The 18,480-nt window shown below is 36.3% G+C and overlaps 1 protein-coding gene across 1 annotated transcript in view; it reads right to left on the reverse strand.

Moving 5' to 3' along the window:
- The window catches only part of ST8SIA4 (ST8 alpha-N-acetyl-neuraminide alpha-2,8-sialyltransferase 4), a 109,739-nt gene that overhangs the window by 52,700 nt on the left and 38,559 nt on the right, over positions 1-18,480 (reverse strand). Inside the window, exon 4 of the mRNA XM_007429134.4 lies at positions 1,928-2,221. Coding sequence (XP_007429196.1) covers positions 1,928-2,221 — 294 coding nt within the window. The remainder of the gene's footprint in view (positions 1-1,927; positions 2,222-18,480) is intronic.

Here is an 18,480-nt window from a genome sequence, read left to right on the forward strand (position 1 = left end):
CCTATAAATTTTCACTACCACATAATACCCTATGCATTTTCTTATTTGAAAAGTAACTTTGGAAAAATACTAGTTATAATGTATGATATTCTAATAAAGAAAAAGCCAATGAAAAGCAGAATATAACCAAAATAATTACTATAATGCAGTTCTCTGTCAAAGAGGAAGCATGCTAAAACTCTTAGATTCTGGAGAGCATCATTGCTGGAACTCATGAATTGACAAAGGTTTTGCTCAGATAGATATCTACTCTGAGTGTATAGTACACTGGTCATCCAGAGAAGCTGATACTTTTTCTCTGTTATGGATTTTAAGTCAAGCAAAAGAATACTAATACTTTAAATTTTGTTTCTCTGCAGAGAGGTGTTTTCATCAGCTGTGAAATCTTTTCTTAGATTTAGCTCAGAAAACTTGATTACCTCCATCCTCACAGGTCTTGCTCTGGTGTTCTCAATCTCCTTTTTTTTTTTTTTGGCATCCTAACTCTGGAATAGCTACTGTTGCTACTGACTCATATTTCTTTTCAGAACCAGATTCTGGTTTTGATTTTTAATTTTTGACTTTTTGGTAGAATTGCTTGCACTGTTGCTTAATGGTACTATATGGAACACAGGTCCGTGTAGAGCACATACTTGGATCATACAGTGACCTACTGCCTGCCCTATGGAACAGCATTCCCCCCCCCACCCCGCCACCTCAAGATTCAGATAGCCCTAACCCTGTTAGCCTTTTGCAAGCAACTGATCATCTGTTTCCTCAGGCGTTTGGGTCAAAAGATTTGGTGAGCTCTGCTGTTGTTGATGTTGGCTTTTTTGTTTGTTTTTGTGAATGGGGTTATTGTTTTATCCTTCAATGCTGGGGGTTGTATTTTGTGGTTTCATGTTTTAATCCTTTAATACTTTTACACCACCTAGAGTCACCAGTGTGAGGTGAGCAGTTATATAACACACACATACAAATATGCACCAGTGATATAAATAGGTTCCAACTGTATGAGATACAAATGTTGTCAGTGTACTAAGTATGAAAAAAAGATATTTTTATATGGTATCCTTAATTTATTGGGAAAATAATTATCCCATTTATAACTAAACAACACTCAATGGAACAAACCATTTGGTAAACTGAACTGATTCTAACAATAAGAAATGTTTTAAGTCAGAAAAAAAATGTACAGCATAACAATGCAGTGAAGGACTACAACCTGGGAAAAGATCTCCAGAAGGAACTGATGCATCACAAAAAGCAACTAATCTCATATAACAAATTGACTAATGTGATCCTTGATGCATAAACTAAAGAGGCAGAAGAATAAAATTATTTTATACCCGAAAAAAGCAGCTAGGCACCTTACAAATACAATATGAATCTCCTACTATTCATAATTTCTAAACAGGCATGAAAACTTTGAGAGGGTCTAAAGGAAAAAGAGACACAAGAACAATTAAGGACAAACTTTCCATGTCTCATCTTATAAGTTTATCATATCACTTATCAGATTTTCTTTATGCTTGTTCAATTGCAGAAAGAAAGAATCTGGATTCTCAAGCCCTGTTTCACCATAGTAGAAAAAATACATATCGAAAACAACAGCATATGTAGGATAGAGGCAACATTTTCAGAACAGGTAATATTGGCAGTGGTTGGCTCTGCTACAAGTCAAAGGATGAGGATTCACATCCTTTTGTATATAAAGTGAAGAAATAAATATCATTAAATCAAATCAGTCCCAGTGCTTGCCTTTGAATGGACTAAACAGATGGGAAATGTTTGCTTTCAAACAAGTATGTCTTTATCAAAAATATAATCCATTATGACTAGAATGGAATTATCACAAACCTTTTAGAGCCACATTTTTTCTCTAGCAGAAATTTTAGTTATGAGTTCCATTGTGCCAAGGACAGACCAGTCTTTTCCAGACACTTACCCTCTGACAGCATGAATAAGTCTCAGTGATGGATAGGCAGTTCGCACTTTCAATTTATTCTTAAGGATTAATGCATTAACCCACTCCACATGCTTCTCTCCGCCTTTGACCATGAAAGCAGGGATCCAAAGGACACTGTCATTCAGCATAGATAGTCTATGCACAAATTTTTCTCTGTCACTCTCATTCCGAAAGCCTCCAAATGCTCTTTGTACAACTGATGGGTTCATGGTAATAAAATCTGATTTAGTTCCCACGTCTGCAGCAAACTCCACCACAGGAGCTAGATTGCACCTGAAGAGGAAGAGATTAATGGAAAAATAAAAAAAAATATGAAACATTAACTCAGGTAAAAAGCATGCATGAAATAAAAGCTGAAAATGAAAATGCAAGGCTATTTCAGAGTGAGCAAAAATACTGGGGCCATCTCACAGGTTTAAATGAACCCTGTGCTGAATAAAGCACTGTTCTACTCATCTAAAAATCTAGATAGGATCCAGAAGCAATTTCATTTCTGCTGATACCAACAGGTACAATTTATTTAACCGTGGACTTAAATCTCACTAAATTCTACTTATTTACTCAGTAAATAGACCACCAGTCTAAAGGACATTTCTAAGTAATTCAAGTAATAAATTCCAAAGAAAGTTTTACTGTGCATGAGATGTGGACACCAAACCAAAGGTCTACAATCGTTGCAGCTGGCATACAGTAGTATGCCAGATACCATATTCTAGCAAGAGGACAAAAATGAGATAAATTTGGATGAATGAAAATTAACTTAATATAGTTCATGGATTTACTTCTCTTCTATAAAACTATAATTCCATGGCAATCGTTGGAAGCGCATTGGGGACTGCACCAAAAGTTGTGACACTTACAGCCAGAGGGCTTTGGGTTGTGCAGCTTTTGTACAAAACGGTACTCTTGTACTAACACAGTGCTCCTCTACAGAAGTACACATGCATATGCAATGTGCAGTTAATTTCAGGATCAATATGAACTGCGGCATGAGAATAATTCAGATAAGCATTTTGTGACTGGATTTTCAGAGCCTAATGAATTCAGTTTAGATACTGAACGATGACAAAATTATAGTTGCCATCATAATTTGTCAACGTTAACTACTTATTAACTGATTGTGGTCCAATATCAAATATTGCATAAAGCCTAGAATGCAATTATGTACAAAGTAGTTTCTTTTCTTCTTTTTTAAATATCATACTGCAGTTGTTAGCAAGAAGAAGAACATGGATTAATAGCCTTGCAGCAATCAGCAACAAGCCTATCTTCATAGTCAGTTTTCATAATCTTCTAGATCTTCAGGTTTCTCCAGGCAGAAGAACTTGTACAAGAACACCACAGTTCTTAGTGGCCAAGATCCCTGCTTAAGACTTCCTATGACTCCATCCTGACTGCAAAGTCGTTATAGGTCTGTACGGTTTGTCTTCAGGGATTAGTCCGTTCTGTGGTGGTTATTCTTTTAAAAAGGAAACAAAGTAAACATCCTCAACTCAATTGCTGAGCACAACTTTCCAATACAAGTGCATTTTTTTCTACCTACCTTTCCCAAGCATATATACCTGTTTGAACTGAAAAATACTTTGAGGCAGATGATAATGGACTCAGAGAATTATGTGCCCATCTGTTCTACAACAGATTCTGTTGTGGTGGATCACAACATTTCACCTGAAAAGAAACTTCTTTTACAACCCTATTCCAGGAATGAGGGAGTAAAATCTCTCTATGTGATCTGGCTACTATGTAAAGTTCCTGTGAAGAACTGGATTCTGCTCTTTTCAGCTGCTGTTAAGAGCAACAGATGGCACTGGTTTAAGGGAAGCATATGAGATACTGGTGAAAATGAAATATTAAATTCTAGAGAGGCACAGGGAGCTAAAAACTTTCATTTGGAATTATGTAAGAAAAGTGTGTGGGTTATCGGTGAGAGAGCCTAGCAAAATCTACACTTCTGAAAACATGATACTGAGCACAGAATGAAGATGCACTTGTTAAATTCTTGTGATGGGTGGCCAGCTACTATGCAAAAATTATTAAACCATTAGGAGACTATCTAATCATTAGGAGACTATCTAATGTTCCCTCATTACATTTATGAGCTGTTTGTTTATATATCTGACCACTTTTATAAAACAAGTCAAACAAACATTTGTCTGTGGAATATGACAATGAAGGGATGTAACAGTTGATGGGGCTAGCCCACAATGGCTCTTCCAATGATTCTTCCATAGACAGCCCTCCAAAACTCTAATGGTTTCTGTCCATCAAATAATAAAAATAAATCTTCACCACTTTTCTAGTAAAGTTTTTTTTTTTTTAGAGGTCACAATTATTTGATGGTAAATGATCAATCAACACTTTTGTGGAGGCTAATCCTAATACGTTTAGGATTAGAACTTCATGCACAACAGAATATGAGCCTTTCCTATAAAGGAAAACACCACCTAGATAATGTTCTTTTTACAAACTTCCCCTTTTCATACAAGGAAGAGTATAAAACCTTTTGGGGCATATGTGTGTACATGCCTTCATTAGACTCTACCAAAACAGTCCCAGATTCATGGAAAAATTTCACGGCTGTAGATATTAAAGTAATATTTGCTTTAGACAGGCTATCATTATACTGTTTAAAGATTATGTCTTTAAACAAAATCTTTAAACAGAATTATACTCAACTTGACATCTAACAGAAATAAATAAGGACTCATACTGTCCCATTTAAACATTAAAGGAGTTTTCAGAAACCCTGTTCTATGTCTTTTCCAAGTGAAGTGTGACAACTAATAACACAGAACACATACTTTTTAAGTTTTAAAAGATTTTTTTTAAATTTTACATCTGGCAAAAGTAATGCATTTTTTTTGGAAGGCAGCTAAAATGGAATTATCCTGAAATATTTTTTAACATTAAAATTACCTAAGTGATGGTTCTATCTATTTTTTAAGGTACTTTTGTTTGTGCTGTTTCATACTTTTAATACTACAAAATGCCAGGTGTCTTTGGATTCTGGTTTAATAGAAATAAATACACAAAATAAACAACAACTCTGTGCTGAAACAGTAGGTTACTTGCATTATATTAAAGAGTTATCTGGCCAGATGGAGTAGAAAGTTAAAGGAAATTGGAGAGAGAGGTGGAAAGAGATAGGACACAGGCAATTAACTGAGTAAAAAGAGGGAAAGAAAAAGAGAAAAATCAGTATATAGAAAAGAAATGAGATATTGTGGACTTTGTGAAAACATAAACTATCATTAAGTGAATAAGCATGGAATCCTGCACCTCTAAAGGTGCTAAAACAATTTGGAATTGTATCTCATGTTATTTGTTTATATGTTATTGTAATATGAAGTTTTAATTGCTCATAAGAAAATGGTAAATGACAGAAACAGTACAATAACTTGCCATGCCCAAGAACCAGTAAGAGAGAAGTTAACGTCTGTAGAAGAACTGTATACATTTTGGTGTTCTGGCAGTGAGATTTTAACTATATACACCTGTGTGTGTGTTTGTGTGTATTCACACACATACATTTATTCATTGATTATATGCCATCAAATCATTGTTGACTCTTAGTGACCATATAGACAGATTTTCTCTATGATGACATGTCCTAACCTGGTCTTTCAGATCTTCCAATGGTGCAATCATCACCATTGTAACTGACCCCATCCACACATTAAATATGCATAAATCATATGTGTATAAATGTATATATACACATAATACACATATATATCCTCAAAATAAATGTAGAAATAATTATGCCACTTCTGACCAAATAAACCTAGTTTCGCCATAGATTCCTTGTTAACTTTCCACTATATCGAGCATGATGTTATTTTTAATGATTGACTGGGTTTCCCTTGTTTTTATTATGCTTGTTGATTATTTGTTTTAAAAATGGCTTTCAGCTGTATCTGTTGCTTTTAAGAATAAATCTGTCCATTGACTGTTGCCAACTGCATTGTACTATTTAAAACAGTAAGAGAAGGGGAAAAAATTAGCATCACCTTTGTTTTCTTCCATAATACATTTTAACACCTTTGCCTGTTTTGCTAACATAAATTAAGCAAATATGAATATAATTTTTAAATTATGTTCACAGCACTCCCCCATACAGCTGTTGAAAATTCACTCCAGCAATATTCTAATGTTTGTTCAATTTTCACCCCTAATATTTTCTGAAAACCAAGAAACTCTACTCAATGTCATTTTTCTTGGTTAAAACCTAAAAATAAAACTAAACTAAACAAGAGGCTATAGAGTAAGTCATATAAGATGTGAACCAGGCTGAACTCATCATTCAACTATTCTTGTTATCTCCTCAGTTTTTAGTGTTACTGGCAGCAATTCTCCACATAGATTTAATACATCTGTGAGGATGCTTTTGTTTTTATTCTACTCCTTTACTCTTTCAGGCATGGGAAACTGTGGTTTAAAGCTCCTAATAAAAATTGAGGCGTCATTAGCAAGAGAAAGAACAGTGAGCTCTGAGCAGTCTGTAGGAAAACCAAGATGGCCCTCCATCAAGTTAGTGAAAACAGAGCAGAGAAGCCAGCAAGAGCCATGTGGTGCAAGCATGGTGATCACCAGCTATGTTTCTCCAAAAAAGGCAGCCAGCTGCCATAAGGAAGCCATGTGCAGTCTTGCATATGAGTGACCCAGCAAGATCCATGATGGGAGAAAGAGGGGAGAAGTAATCATGACAGGAAAATGACCATAGGCTCCAGAGCCTAAACACTGATAGATTCAATGTTTCATTATTTGCAACTTAATCACCTGTGGCTTTATGCTGGAACAGAACCTCCACAAATAATGAGGGCAACCTGTAATGTGCTGTCAGGTGCTTTCCAAGGAAAGCTAGGAAGCTGTAGAGTTACCTGGGTTAACAGGAGAGGAGAGGAGAGGAGAGGAGAGGAGAGGAGAGGAGAGGAGAGGAGAGGAGAGGAGAGGAGAGGAGAGGAGATGTGGGAGCTGCTTGGAAGAGAGTGAAAAGACTAATGTGTCAGAGTGCCACAGAAGTACATGGACTTACGCTAAAAGAATGGTAGTTAGAACGACAAAGTGGAAATGGTGCTGCAAAATGAGGATGAGAGAAAATTATTGTATAATATGTATTTTGAAAAAATGATAGTTGCAAAGAGAACAAAGAATGGTCAAGATTAAAAGAATAAACAGGGATTAATAAGAGCCTTGATAAGAGTAGAATTAAAATTTCTTTTCACATATTAACAATTTGTTTGATTTCCACTCTTTAACATATTACTATCATTCTGATATGGATCTCTAAAGGGCTCCTTCCAGCATTCCCTGACTTCAGTTTTAAAGTCAGGGAATGCTGGAAGGAGCCTTTTAGAGATCCATATCAGAATGATAGTAATATGTTAAAGAGTGGAAATCAAACAAATTCTTTACTGTTAGCATCCAAGAAAAAGTTGATGAAAGCAAAGTAATACAGGTTGTAAGAATGTTGAAAAATGTTAAGGGTAAAGTTGTAGATTGTGTAACTGGGAAAAACTGAAATGTAGAAATTGTTTGCTCACTGAGCATATGTGCAATGGCTACATCTGTGCATTAGAAGCTTTCACATCACCACTAGTTGAAGAGAAGGCAGATTCCTATAATACCTGCCAAGGATAGTCACAAAACTGATAAGGAACCCATCTCTATGATTACTGCTGATCAGAGAAGAACATTATCCCACCTTTTCTCTAGAAGCTCAAGGCAATAAATATGGCAACTCCCCCTTTGCTTTATCTCAACAAGAAACTAATGAGTTGGACTAAGAAAGCACGACAACACCAACATCACTGCCTGATGGTCTAATGGAACTTAAACCTGGGTGTCCTTGAACCTAAACCAACACACCTGAACCAGAGTTTATGAAAAATACAAGTACTGCTATAAGCAGTTGCTTTTTGTAAAATGCAGAGGAAATGGTAGAGTTTGGCCCCTGGCAATATTTCTCCTACTCCATGAAATGTTGGGCCCAATATTATCTTAATCTGCTAGAGTTTTTGAAAACATTCTACCAATGGTCTAAAAAGGCCGTCTTCTTCAGAATAAGCTCAATTATTTTATGGACACATCTTTAGCTACATACCAAAATGTTTCATCATTGCCTTCTTGCAGGGTGTTTTCAACTTCCCCGTTCAGCCTCCAGCCCTAGGAGTTCCTAGTGGCTTCCATCCAAATACTAAGTAGATCCAACTTTACTTAGTTTTTAAGATCAACTAAGTGCTTCTACCTTACTAGGCATATTTGGCCTATTCAGGCTCATTCCCAAAGATAAACTGCAATGGGATGAAGAAGACATCTATGTTCATCAACAGCTTTACCTCCTCCTGGGTGAGACAGATCTTTATACCAGCATACCATGCCCTTTTTGAAATGTATACAAGTGTTTACCCATAAACAAAAAAGTAAATGCTCATAATGGAATAAAGCCCCCATCCAATAAACACTTGTAAAATATTATGAGAATTCTGTACTGAACAAATTGATTGATGAAATATGCTCTAGCTGTTAGTGAAATTCCATTTTTTTCTCCACTTTTTCACAGATGTGCCTTTTTTACTACCCTCAGAAAGCCAAAAATTCCCCTAGGTTCCCCTGCCCTCCTTATTTTCTACATGGCTTTCTACTTTATAATTTTCTATTTCCTTTCCAGAGTTCCATCCTGACCTTGCCTTTCTTATCAAGCCTGCAGCATGCATGCATATCTTACCTTGTTAAAAAAAAAATGATGGGATTAATTATAAACAAATACAAAACTAACCAACATTTTATATTCCTTGGCACCAGAAATGAATAGTACAGTAATGAACAATTATTCCAAAAGATAAAGGGCCAAAGCACCTAGACATCTAAGATTTTGGCTGTCTTGATATTTCTTGCCCTATTGCTGCAAAAATACAAATGATTCACAATCTAAGATTTATATTCAATAAAAGTCAACAGAAGTATAAGATGATTTATCAATGAACATTTCACATGGCCTAGCTTTGGTTATTGTTCATCTGAAAGATTAAGCAGAAACAGCAAACAATAACTAGATCAGCATAATTGATATGACGAATTCAAAATTGTGAAACAACAATAATAATGCCAAATCCAGTCTAAGCAACTGGATGACTGTGCGACAAACAATAATAATTCAGTTTCATCTTATCTTTCTGCATAGAGAGCACATATTCATACCAAAGTTAATTACAAATACTATAATGGTGGATCAAGCCAATAATGGAGGTAGTGATAGCCAAGAAGGAATGATCATCTTTTCTGGTGGTGGTGGTGGTGATACGGATGGCTTCCTAGACCTTTAAGGGGTAAGGCGGTGATGTTTTCAGAGTGGGTTTTTTTTTTTTTGTTTTAACTTTACAGTTATATAATATGTGTGACAGGTTTCCTGTGTTGCCATCAAATTTCAGCAGCACAATTTGGAGGTTGCATCATGTCTCTTGAAAATTATTCCCCTGTGAAGGAAACCAAGAAAAGGAATATTTCTTGCAACTTCAAATTTTTGTGACAGTACTGTATGCCTAAATTGTTGGTGATTTCATTGCAAGGCCAAATAATTGGGGAAAAGTACCATTTTCCAAGTACCGTTTTCTCATAACACAGATCTACATTGTTTCTGTATAAATTGTTTCTTGCAATGCAGACAAGGTAGAGAAAGGAAAAGCTGGAACAGATTTGGAAAATCAATGGGCCCAAATTTTAAGAAACATCAAATATACTCTTTCTGACCTAGGAATAAAGCCAAGTCATAGCAAATACTGTTCTGTGTTGGTCTGTCTCCTGAAACAAAGTGTTTATGAAAAAATGAATATCAGATTTTGGGGGTTGGTATAAGAAATTTGAGGGCTCTGTACTTTATATCAGGATTCCTCAACCTCAGCAACTTTAAGATGGGTGGACTTCAACTCCCAGAATTCCCCAGCTGAGGTTGAGGAACCCTGCTTTACATGATTTGGTCATACTCTTTTATGGCTCAGTTTTGGTTTCAAGTTATTAGATATATAAATACAATCCTGGGGAGAAATATAGCAGTTGAAAATTGAATATGAATGCAAGGGGCACCTCAAGCACAAGCTGCTCTTCTTTGAAAACCTCTGGGTCTACTGAGCCTGGGGTTCAGCAAAAATAATTATTCTATGTAGGTGGAAAGAAACATTCCAGATGTTAAAGAACACATTCAAGTCATTTGTTCCCTTGATTTTTAAAACATCATATATCATAAAAATGAGAAGATGGAGCAATATATGAACTAATTTTAATAATATCAATGTATTGAATTAATTCTATATTAATATTATACGGATTTTTTCTTTTTGGATTTTTTTTCATTTTAATCAGTTATGTATAACTTGTTATCTGATTGTATTATCACCATCATATTGCTTTTGTCTTTGTTAAATTTCACTAATTAAAAAAAAAAGATTCATCTTCTAGTAGGAAAAAGCCGAAAAATACATTGCATGAAGAGCAGAACATTTTCTACAGTATTTGAAAATGAAGGAGATTACTTCCATGTAAGGCATCATTTGGTAACCACAAAACTTGTTTTTGAATTCAAAAATGAATTGGCTTGGGGAAAAAATCTACCTCTTCTTTCAAAGTAGTTACTGGAAACCAGAACTATTATTTTATAGAAGTTTTGATTTAATCTTTTTTACAGAACAGAGAAGTTATGGCCATCATAGCAAGATTTTTGCTTTGTCCTGAGGCCGTATCTTTCTGTTTCATTCTGAATAGATGTCAGAATGAGAGGTCATAAGTATAACTGGATGCTAAATGTTGAAGCAGATTTTTTTTAAAAAAAAGCCATCATTTTGAAATACAGTATTTTGAAAACAGCTGTTGCCCAAATAAATAAACCCAAATATCCTTTGCAGTTAACCTTCCATGTTCCGTAAATGCACGTGATCTGGAATAATTCTGGTGTTCCTGTTGGCACAGTAGACTTTGAAACTGAAGAAAACATGTTTCAGTTCTGCCAACAATTGAATAATGATCAGTCTGTCTAAAGGTGACCTAATATAAACAGATTATTAATGTTAATTATATAAATCAGCTGCTGAAATCCATACAAATCTAGCAAAATTGATATATTTACATCTGGAGATTTATTAATAAGGAACTGGAGAATCCATTTTTCTAAGCATGAACTATATAAACCAGGGTTCATGATTTATGTGCAGAACAAATTTGGGTTGCCTCAAGAGCCTCAATTTGATTACTAAATGACCCCATTTATGGATTTCCTGAGAAAGGACTGCTTTGCTAGTTATATCACTGTTAGTTTTGGCATGCTGGGAGGGGTTATTTTGGACTGGAGAGATCAGAAAGGAAAAAAAAAACCTCACATTCTCAGTTCCTAGTTGCATGACTGATGTTTAAACATAGCTCTCAGACTCACTCCTTTGTTGAAGGTACACATCTAACAGTAGTTGGAAATGTCATGAAAAAATAAGCAAAAGGAATATATGTAAATTTCAGGGGGAAGAGAAGGGGCACCATGCTTTACCCTTGTATTAAAAGTTTATTTTAGCCTCCTGAGAATAAAAACTCTCTATATCCTGATATCTTGGCAAAATTAAAATCTTGCCTGTAAGATTTTACAGTATACAGAGAAAAATAATTGAACATAACAATTTTTGTCACTCATTTACAGTGGGGCAAAAAAGTATTTAGTCAGCCACCAATTGTGCAAGTTCTCCCACTTAAAAAGATGAGAGAGGCCTGTAATTTTCATCATAGGTATACCTCAACTATGAGAGACAAAATGGGGGAAAAAATCCAGAAAATCACATTGTCTGATTTGTAAAGAATTTATTTGCAAATCATGGTGGAAAATAAGTATTTGGTCAATATCAAAAGTTCATCTCAATACTTTGTTATATATCCTTTGTTGGCAATGACAGAGGTCAAACATTTTCTGTAAGTCTTCACAAGGTTTTCACACACTGTTGCTGGTATTTGGGCCCATTCCTCCATGCAGATCTCCTCTAGAGCAGTGATGTTTTGGGGCTGTTGCTGGGCAACACAGACTTTCAACTCCCTCCAAAGGTTTTCCATGGGGTTGAGATCTGGAGACTGGCTAGGCCACTCCAGGACCTTGAAATGCTTCTTACAAAGCCACTCCTTCGTTGCCTGGGCGGTGTGTTTGGGATCATTGTCATGCTGAAAGACCCAGCCACATTTCATCTTCAATGCCCTTGCTGATGGAAGGAGGTGTTCACTCAAAATCTCACCATACATGGCCCCATTCATTCTTTCCTTTACACGGATCAGTCGTCCTGGTCCCTTTGCAGAAAAACAGCCCCAAAGCGTGATGTTTCCACCCCCATGCTTCACAGTAGGTATGGTGTTCTTTGGATGCAACTCAGCATTCTCTCTCCTCCAAACACAACGAGTTGAGTTTAGACCAAAACGTTCTACTTTGGTTTCATCTGACCATATGACATTCTCCCAATCCTCTTCTGGATCATCCAAATGCTCTCTAGCAAACTTCAGATGGGCCTGGACATGTACTGGCTTAAGCAGGGGGACACGTCTGGCACTGCAGGATTTGAGTCCCTGGCAGCATAGTGTGTTACTGATGGTAGCTTTTGTTACTTTGGTCCCAGCTCTCTGCAGGTCATTCACTAGGTCCCCCCATGTGGTTCTGGGATTTTTGCTCACCATTCTTGTGATCATTTTGACCCCACAGGGTGAGATCTTGCACAGAGCCCCAGATTGAGGGAGATTATCAGTGGTCTTGTATGTCTTCCATTTTCTAATTATTACTCCCACAGTTGATTTCTTCACACCAAGCTGCTTGCCTATTGCAGATTCAGTCTTCCCAGCCTGGGGCAGGTCTACAATTTTGTTTCTGGTGTCCTTCAACAGCTCTTTGGTCTTGGCCATAGTGGAGTTTGGAATGTGACTGTTTGAGGTTGTGGACAGGTGTCTTTTATACTGATAACAAGGTCAAACAGGTGCCATTACTACAGGTAACAAGTGGAGGACAGAGGAGCCTCTTAAAGAAGTAGTTACAGGTCTGTGAGAGCCAGACATCTTGCTTGTTTGTAGGTGACCAAATACTTATTTTCCACCATGATTTGCAAATAAATTCTTTAAAAATCAGACAATGTGATTTTCTGGATTTTTTTCCTCATTTTGTCTCTCATAGTTGAGGTATACCTATGATGAAAATTACAGGCCTCTCTCATCTTTTTAAGTGGGAGAACTTGCACAATTGGTGGCTGACTAAATACTTTTTTGCCCCACTGTAATTCTCTTTCAAGCAGTGGCATTATCAGGACAGGAGTTTGGGGAGAAGTTTCAGTCCCATTCAACAGAATGAGAAAACCCCCAAATGCAGCAGAATTAACTTGTGACCTTTAGAACTAAGTGAAATTCTAGAAAATACTATCTTTGTAATAGTATGCGGGAATGATCTTGTTAGACAGGGGAAGAGCCGCAGCCAGGGCAATAGTCAGACCAGCAGCAGATTAGTCCACAGAAGAAATGTGGGCTGGTGAACATCTCAGAAGAGACCCTCCCTAGTTTCTTGGGCTGTAAAGATGATGGGGGGGAAATGTACTTTCAGACTCACAAGATTCTGTTAATGTAACCTTACAATAAAGATAGAACTATTAATTCTGAGTTTGCTTCTTGGCTGGACTACCTCACAAGGCTGACAGTCTTAGACGATAGAGGTGGAAGGACCAATATTAGATTGAGGTCTAAATTATCTAAATTGCACTACTTTCAAAAGTATGGGATGTTGACTTGAAGGGTCTCATACATAAGGCTAACAGTATTCTCTCTCTCTTTTTTTTCCCCCCTGTTCACTCAGAATGACTGTTTTTAGATCTGCATGACATTCTGAAAAGGCTAGTTTTCCATCTGAATAACACACAGCTGAAATAATGCTTTTTAACATTTTGATGTTATTAGTCCTTCTGCCAGATCTAAGCCACTTCCCAATGATATTGTCAATATTGATTTTATGGTTTTAAGTAGGTATCTCACATGATTTCAGTTCAGTTTTCTTTCAGCAGTTTGTATGTAAGCAATATAGATTCTTAAACCTACATGCATATATTCATCTTCTAGAAGATACACTACAAACAGATTAATTATATAATCAATGAACATCTATATGAACAAAATAGACATGAAAACCTGGAGAGACTGTTAGCCCTCAAGATCATAATAATGCTTATGGTGGTGAACTATCCCCTACTGCAGATTGACTGAAGATGATCAGTAGCCACAAGATTCTCACCCGTTCAGAATTAATGAATGGGTGAGCAATCAATAGAAATGCTCATTGCAGAATATCAAGATTCTTAGTGCTATGGTTTCCATGATTTGGTGGAACATGGTATAATTCTGAAATATTTTGAAGCAACTCAAAAGAAGTGAGAAGAGAAAATATTAATTGCACATATATGGAATGTTTTAGTTACGCTGTTGTTATACAAAATGCAGCTGTAGAAGTGGGTTTGTACCTTGAATTATTTGTCTCACTGAGTTGGCAGGGACAAGGAGAAGAGGAGATGGTTTTATTCCTATTCCCCCAATAGTTTTTTCTACTGAAAATCTTACCTAGATACATTTTTCCTCACTACTTAAAAAGCCACAGCAGAAAATCATAGAATAATAGAATCAGAGAGTTGGCCAGAACCTCAGAATCATCTAGCAGAGGCATCTGTAGACTGTCACTGGTTTTATCAAAATGGCAAAAGGAGCATCACAGCGTTGCGTTGCACGCTCCACTCCTTTTTGGTGTGCATGCAAAGTTATGAAGAACACTGAAAAGGAGCATGGCTTCCATCACAATGCTGCTTATATCACTCTGAGTCCCTCCCCTGCCCCCCCCCCCACCATCTAGTCCACCCCCTGCTGTAATTGAAGACATTCTAGGTGGTTATAGCAATTAAACATACACAAAAAAAAGACATAAAAAAATAAAACATCCACATAAGATTAGTATTTCAATAAAACCAAAATAAATTGCACCTGGTCATTCACTATAAGCCTTTTGGAACAACACAGGTTTTAAAATTATTTCAAGTAGGACCTGACCAAAGCAGAGTAGAGTGGAACAATGATTTCCTCTTATCTGGAATAATGCTCCTGGTAATATAGCATTTGTGTTTTTAGCAGCTGCATCACACTGTTGGCTCATGTTCAGCTTCTGATCTACTAGAACATCCAGATCATGTTCACATGTATTACTACCAAACTGCACTTTCCCCTTCCTATATTTGTGCCATTCATATTTTCTCCTCAGATGCAGGACTTCCGAATTTCTCCATTAAATTTCACCCTATTTATTTTGGCCCACTTGTAAGATCTTTTTGAATCTTCTCTATTTATTCTAAAGTTTTGTCTTCTCCAAACTCGTCCTAGTTTTGTATCATTTTCAAATCTGATAATTATTCCCTCAGTCTCTTCATCTAGGTTATTGATAAAAATGTTGAACAGCACAAGACCCAGGACAGAGCTCAGTGATGCTCCACTTGATATTACTCTCCAAGCTGATGTGAAGCCATACATGAATACTCTCTGAGTGTGGTCATTCAGCCAATTAAGAATTCATCCAACCATTGTATCATCTAGCTCATATTTCATCATTTCATTAATGAGGATATCATGAGACAGTTCCCCTCAGGTCCCCAGATCTTGCCTGAGCTTCCATTCACACATCCCTTTAGATTAGTTTCACTGTATAAAATATAAGAACAAATGGAAATGATAGATAATAAAAGGTACAGATAGTACATTCACGTGGTTTTTGGATCCATTTCTGCCAGTGATCACACAGCAGGTCTGTTCGAAAGCTTCCAAGCTTGTAACATTTCGAGCTCAGAACAAAACACCCTGTGTTCTGTTCTGCACTCAGAAAAAAATGGAGCATTTCATTCCATGTTGTTTCAAGTGTTCTGCCATAGGGAACAATGAGACTTTGAAACAAGCCAGTGCTCTCTCATTTTTCAACTTAAGTCTCCAACTGTGCATAAATCAACATAAATCTCAGAAAGGAATAGTTGAATCAGATAGTCAATCTTTATTTCTTCAGTCTCCCCTCAAAAAAACCAGCATGAACTTATCCTACCTACTTTTGTGACTTCCAGAATAAAAATATATGCTTGTTTTGAATACACTATAGTAGAACACTCAAAACATTTCAAATTTTGTTCTGTTGGAGTATGTTTGAAACATAAAGTAGTATTTTAATTGGGGCTGTTACATTTCAACCTCAGAATAAAATGTTTTGTGCACACCTCTACTGCTCAGATAGTAGACATGTTTACCTCTAGAGCTAATTCTGGGTTTGCAGCCAAGAAATGTTCACAAGATGTGATGTAGTAACACTATAATGCATGCATGTAGTTGGATAGTGTATATGAACAGAGTTGAGTCACTCCCTTTTCCTTGATAAAAAGGAAGATTTTATATTATGTGAAAAGATCTATCTATCTATCTATCTATCTATCTATCTATCTATCTATCTATCTATCTATCTATCTATCTATCATCTTTAGAAAAAAACAGCAAGGGGCACACAGCCTTGAGGACAGCTATATGGATTTCATGCATTAAATCTATCAATTTAATTGTTTTACCTTATTCATGTTCCTATATCTCATTTTTTTCAATGTTTTCCTTGGATCCAGAAAAACAATCCAAAAATGGGCCAGATCTGGTTTAGGACTATAGAGAAAAACATTCCAGAAAAAAAAAATCCCCAATGCATCCCACACTGACGGTTGTGCAGTGGCTGAGAATGCTGCTGCTGGCCCATTCTAACCCTTCTTCCCTCTCGGTTACGTGACCCACAGCAGGGCATATGCATCTTATCCTGTGCTTCCCAATACAGACTAATCACCAACAAACACGTACACAACACAAAGGGAAAGCAGAAGTACACAAACTGACAGACACATAATATGATAATTATAGAGAAGAAAATATAGACTCCTCCTATGGCTCCTACTGGTAAAGAGAATGGAAGGAATTCAAGAAGCCATGTTTTGCATGTTTTTCCTAACTTGTAACAAGTAAGGCTGCTCTATGAGAAAAAAGAAGGTATTTTCTAACTCTACTTAATACAGTTTGTTAGTAGGGAATAGAATTCAGGGCAGCTTCAGATATGAACATGAGATTCGTATAGTATAATATGCCAGCTTATCCAGTTTTAGCACTTCTGGATGTGATGACCAGCTCCTAGACTTTTTAGCAGTGGGCATGTTGGCTTAGAAATTCTGGAAATTAATATTTATGTGTCTACAATAGACACATAGAATGTGAAAGGCTGTTATATCATACATTGATGATCACAAATACATGGAATGCAGTAGGTCTGAATCTCCTAGATACAAATCAGTTGTGCTCTGGCAAATTCACTTCTGCATGAATTGTAATTATTCCTTTAGGAGTTCACACTAATCTGGGTTCTTATATAAGTACCAGCTTCAGATAATGTGTCTAGTACACTGAGAAAAATACGTGGAATGCAGTAGGTCTGAATCTCCTAGATACAACTCAGTTGTGCTCTGGCAAATTCGCTTCTGCATGTAATCATTCCTAGAAGAGTTCATATTAAACTGGGTTCTCACATAAGCGCCAACTTCAGATAATATGTCTAGTACACTGAGAAAAGACTCATTTTCAGTGTGAAAAGTGACAAGATTATCATGTTTGATTCTAAAGGAAAAGTTCTTGAATTAAACTCTTTGGCTATGAAATGATTTCATGAGCTTTTCCTCTGCCTCCACTAATGTAAAAAGAGAAACGGTATACAAATAACTAGAATCTCATATCTGAATGACGCACATTGGTCTGTTCAGATTATGAGGAAAGATGAACACATCAGAAGACATTCCATGCTGAAACAGACTAATAGGAGAGTTCCCTCTAAATTATGACAACAGATGGTAGCATTAATAAAAAGTCCAATAAATTCTATTATATTAGGTAGTGGTGCTACTAACAGATCCTCAAGAATGCCATACTGTTGTTTGTATGTTTCTGAAATGATCTGTCTAGAGCTGATGGATTAAAAACACATGGAGAGTAATTATTTACTATTTGTGTCACATAATAGATATATACACCCATATATAAACTTTGTCATTTTTTTCACTTGTATGTGTTACTCTTAAGATCAAAAAGCATTCTAGAAATTAGATGGATTATGCAATATGAAGTGCAGGATTATAACTCATTTGTACTCCAGCAACAACTGACAATAAGCAGGGATCTATTAGTTCTACTTCAGAAACATCTGCAAGACTGTAGGCTTCTCAGCCTAATGATGACTGTGGTGTCTATAAGGCCATAATCCATGCTATATCATCTCTGATTGGAACAGTGAAGAATCTCTTTTGACTTAAAAAAAGGAACTAAAATAGCAACAATTATATATTTTTTTAAATGGATATAAATTAAGCAAAACAAGAAAACTGCAAAAGTTGTAGGTTTTTAAAATATACAGTGGAACCTCGGTTTACGAACTTAATTCGTTCCGTGAC

This window comes from Python bivittatus, unplaced genomic scaffold (assembly GCF_059951505.1).
Source record: "Python bivittatus isolate LINGU-HERP-01145 unplaced genomic scaffold, Pbiv_v1 ctg000850_np1212, whole genome shotgun sequence".
In the NCBI taxonomy this organism is placed as follows: Eukaryota; Metazoa; Chordata; class Lepidosauria; order Squamata; family Pythonidae; genus Python; species Python bivittatus.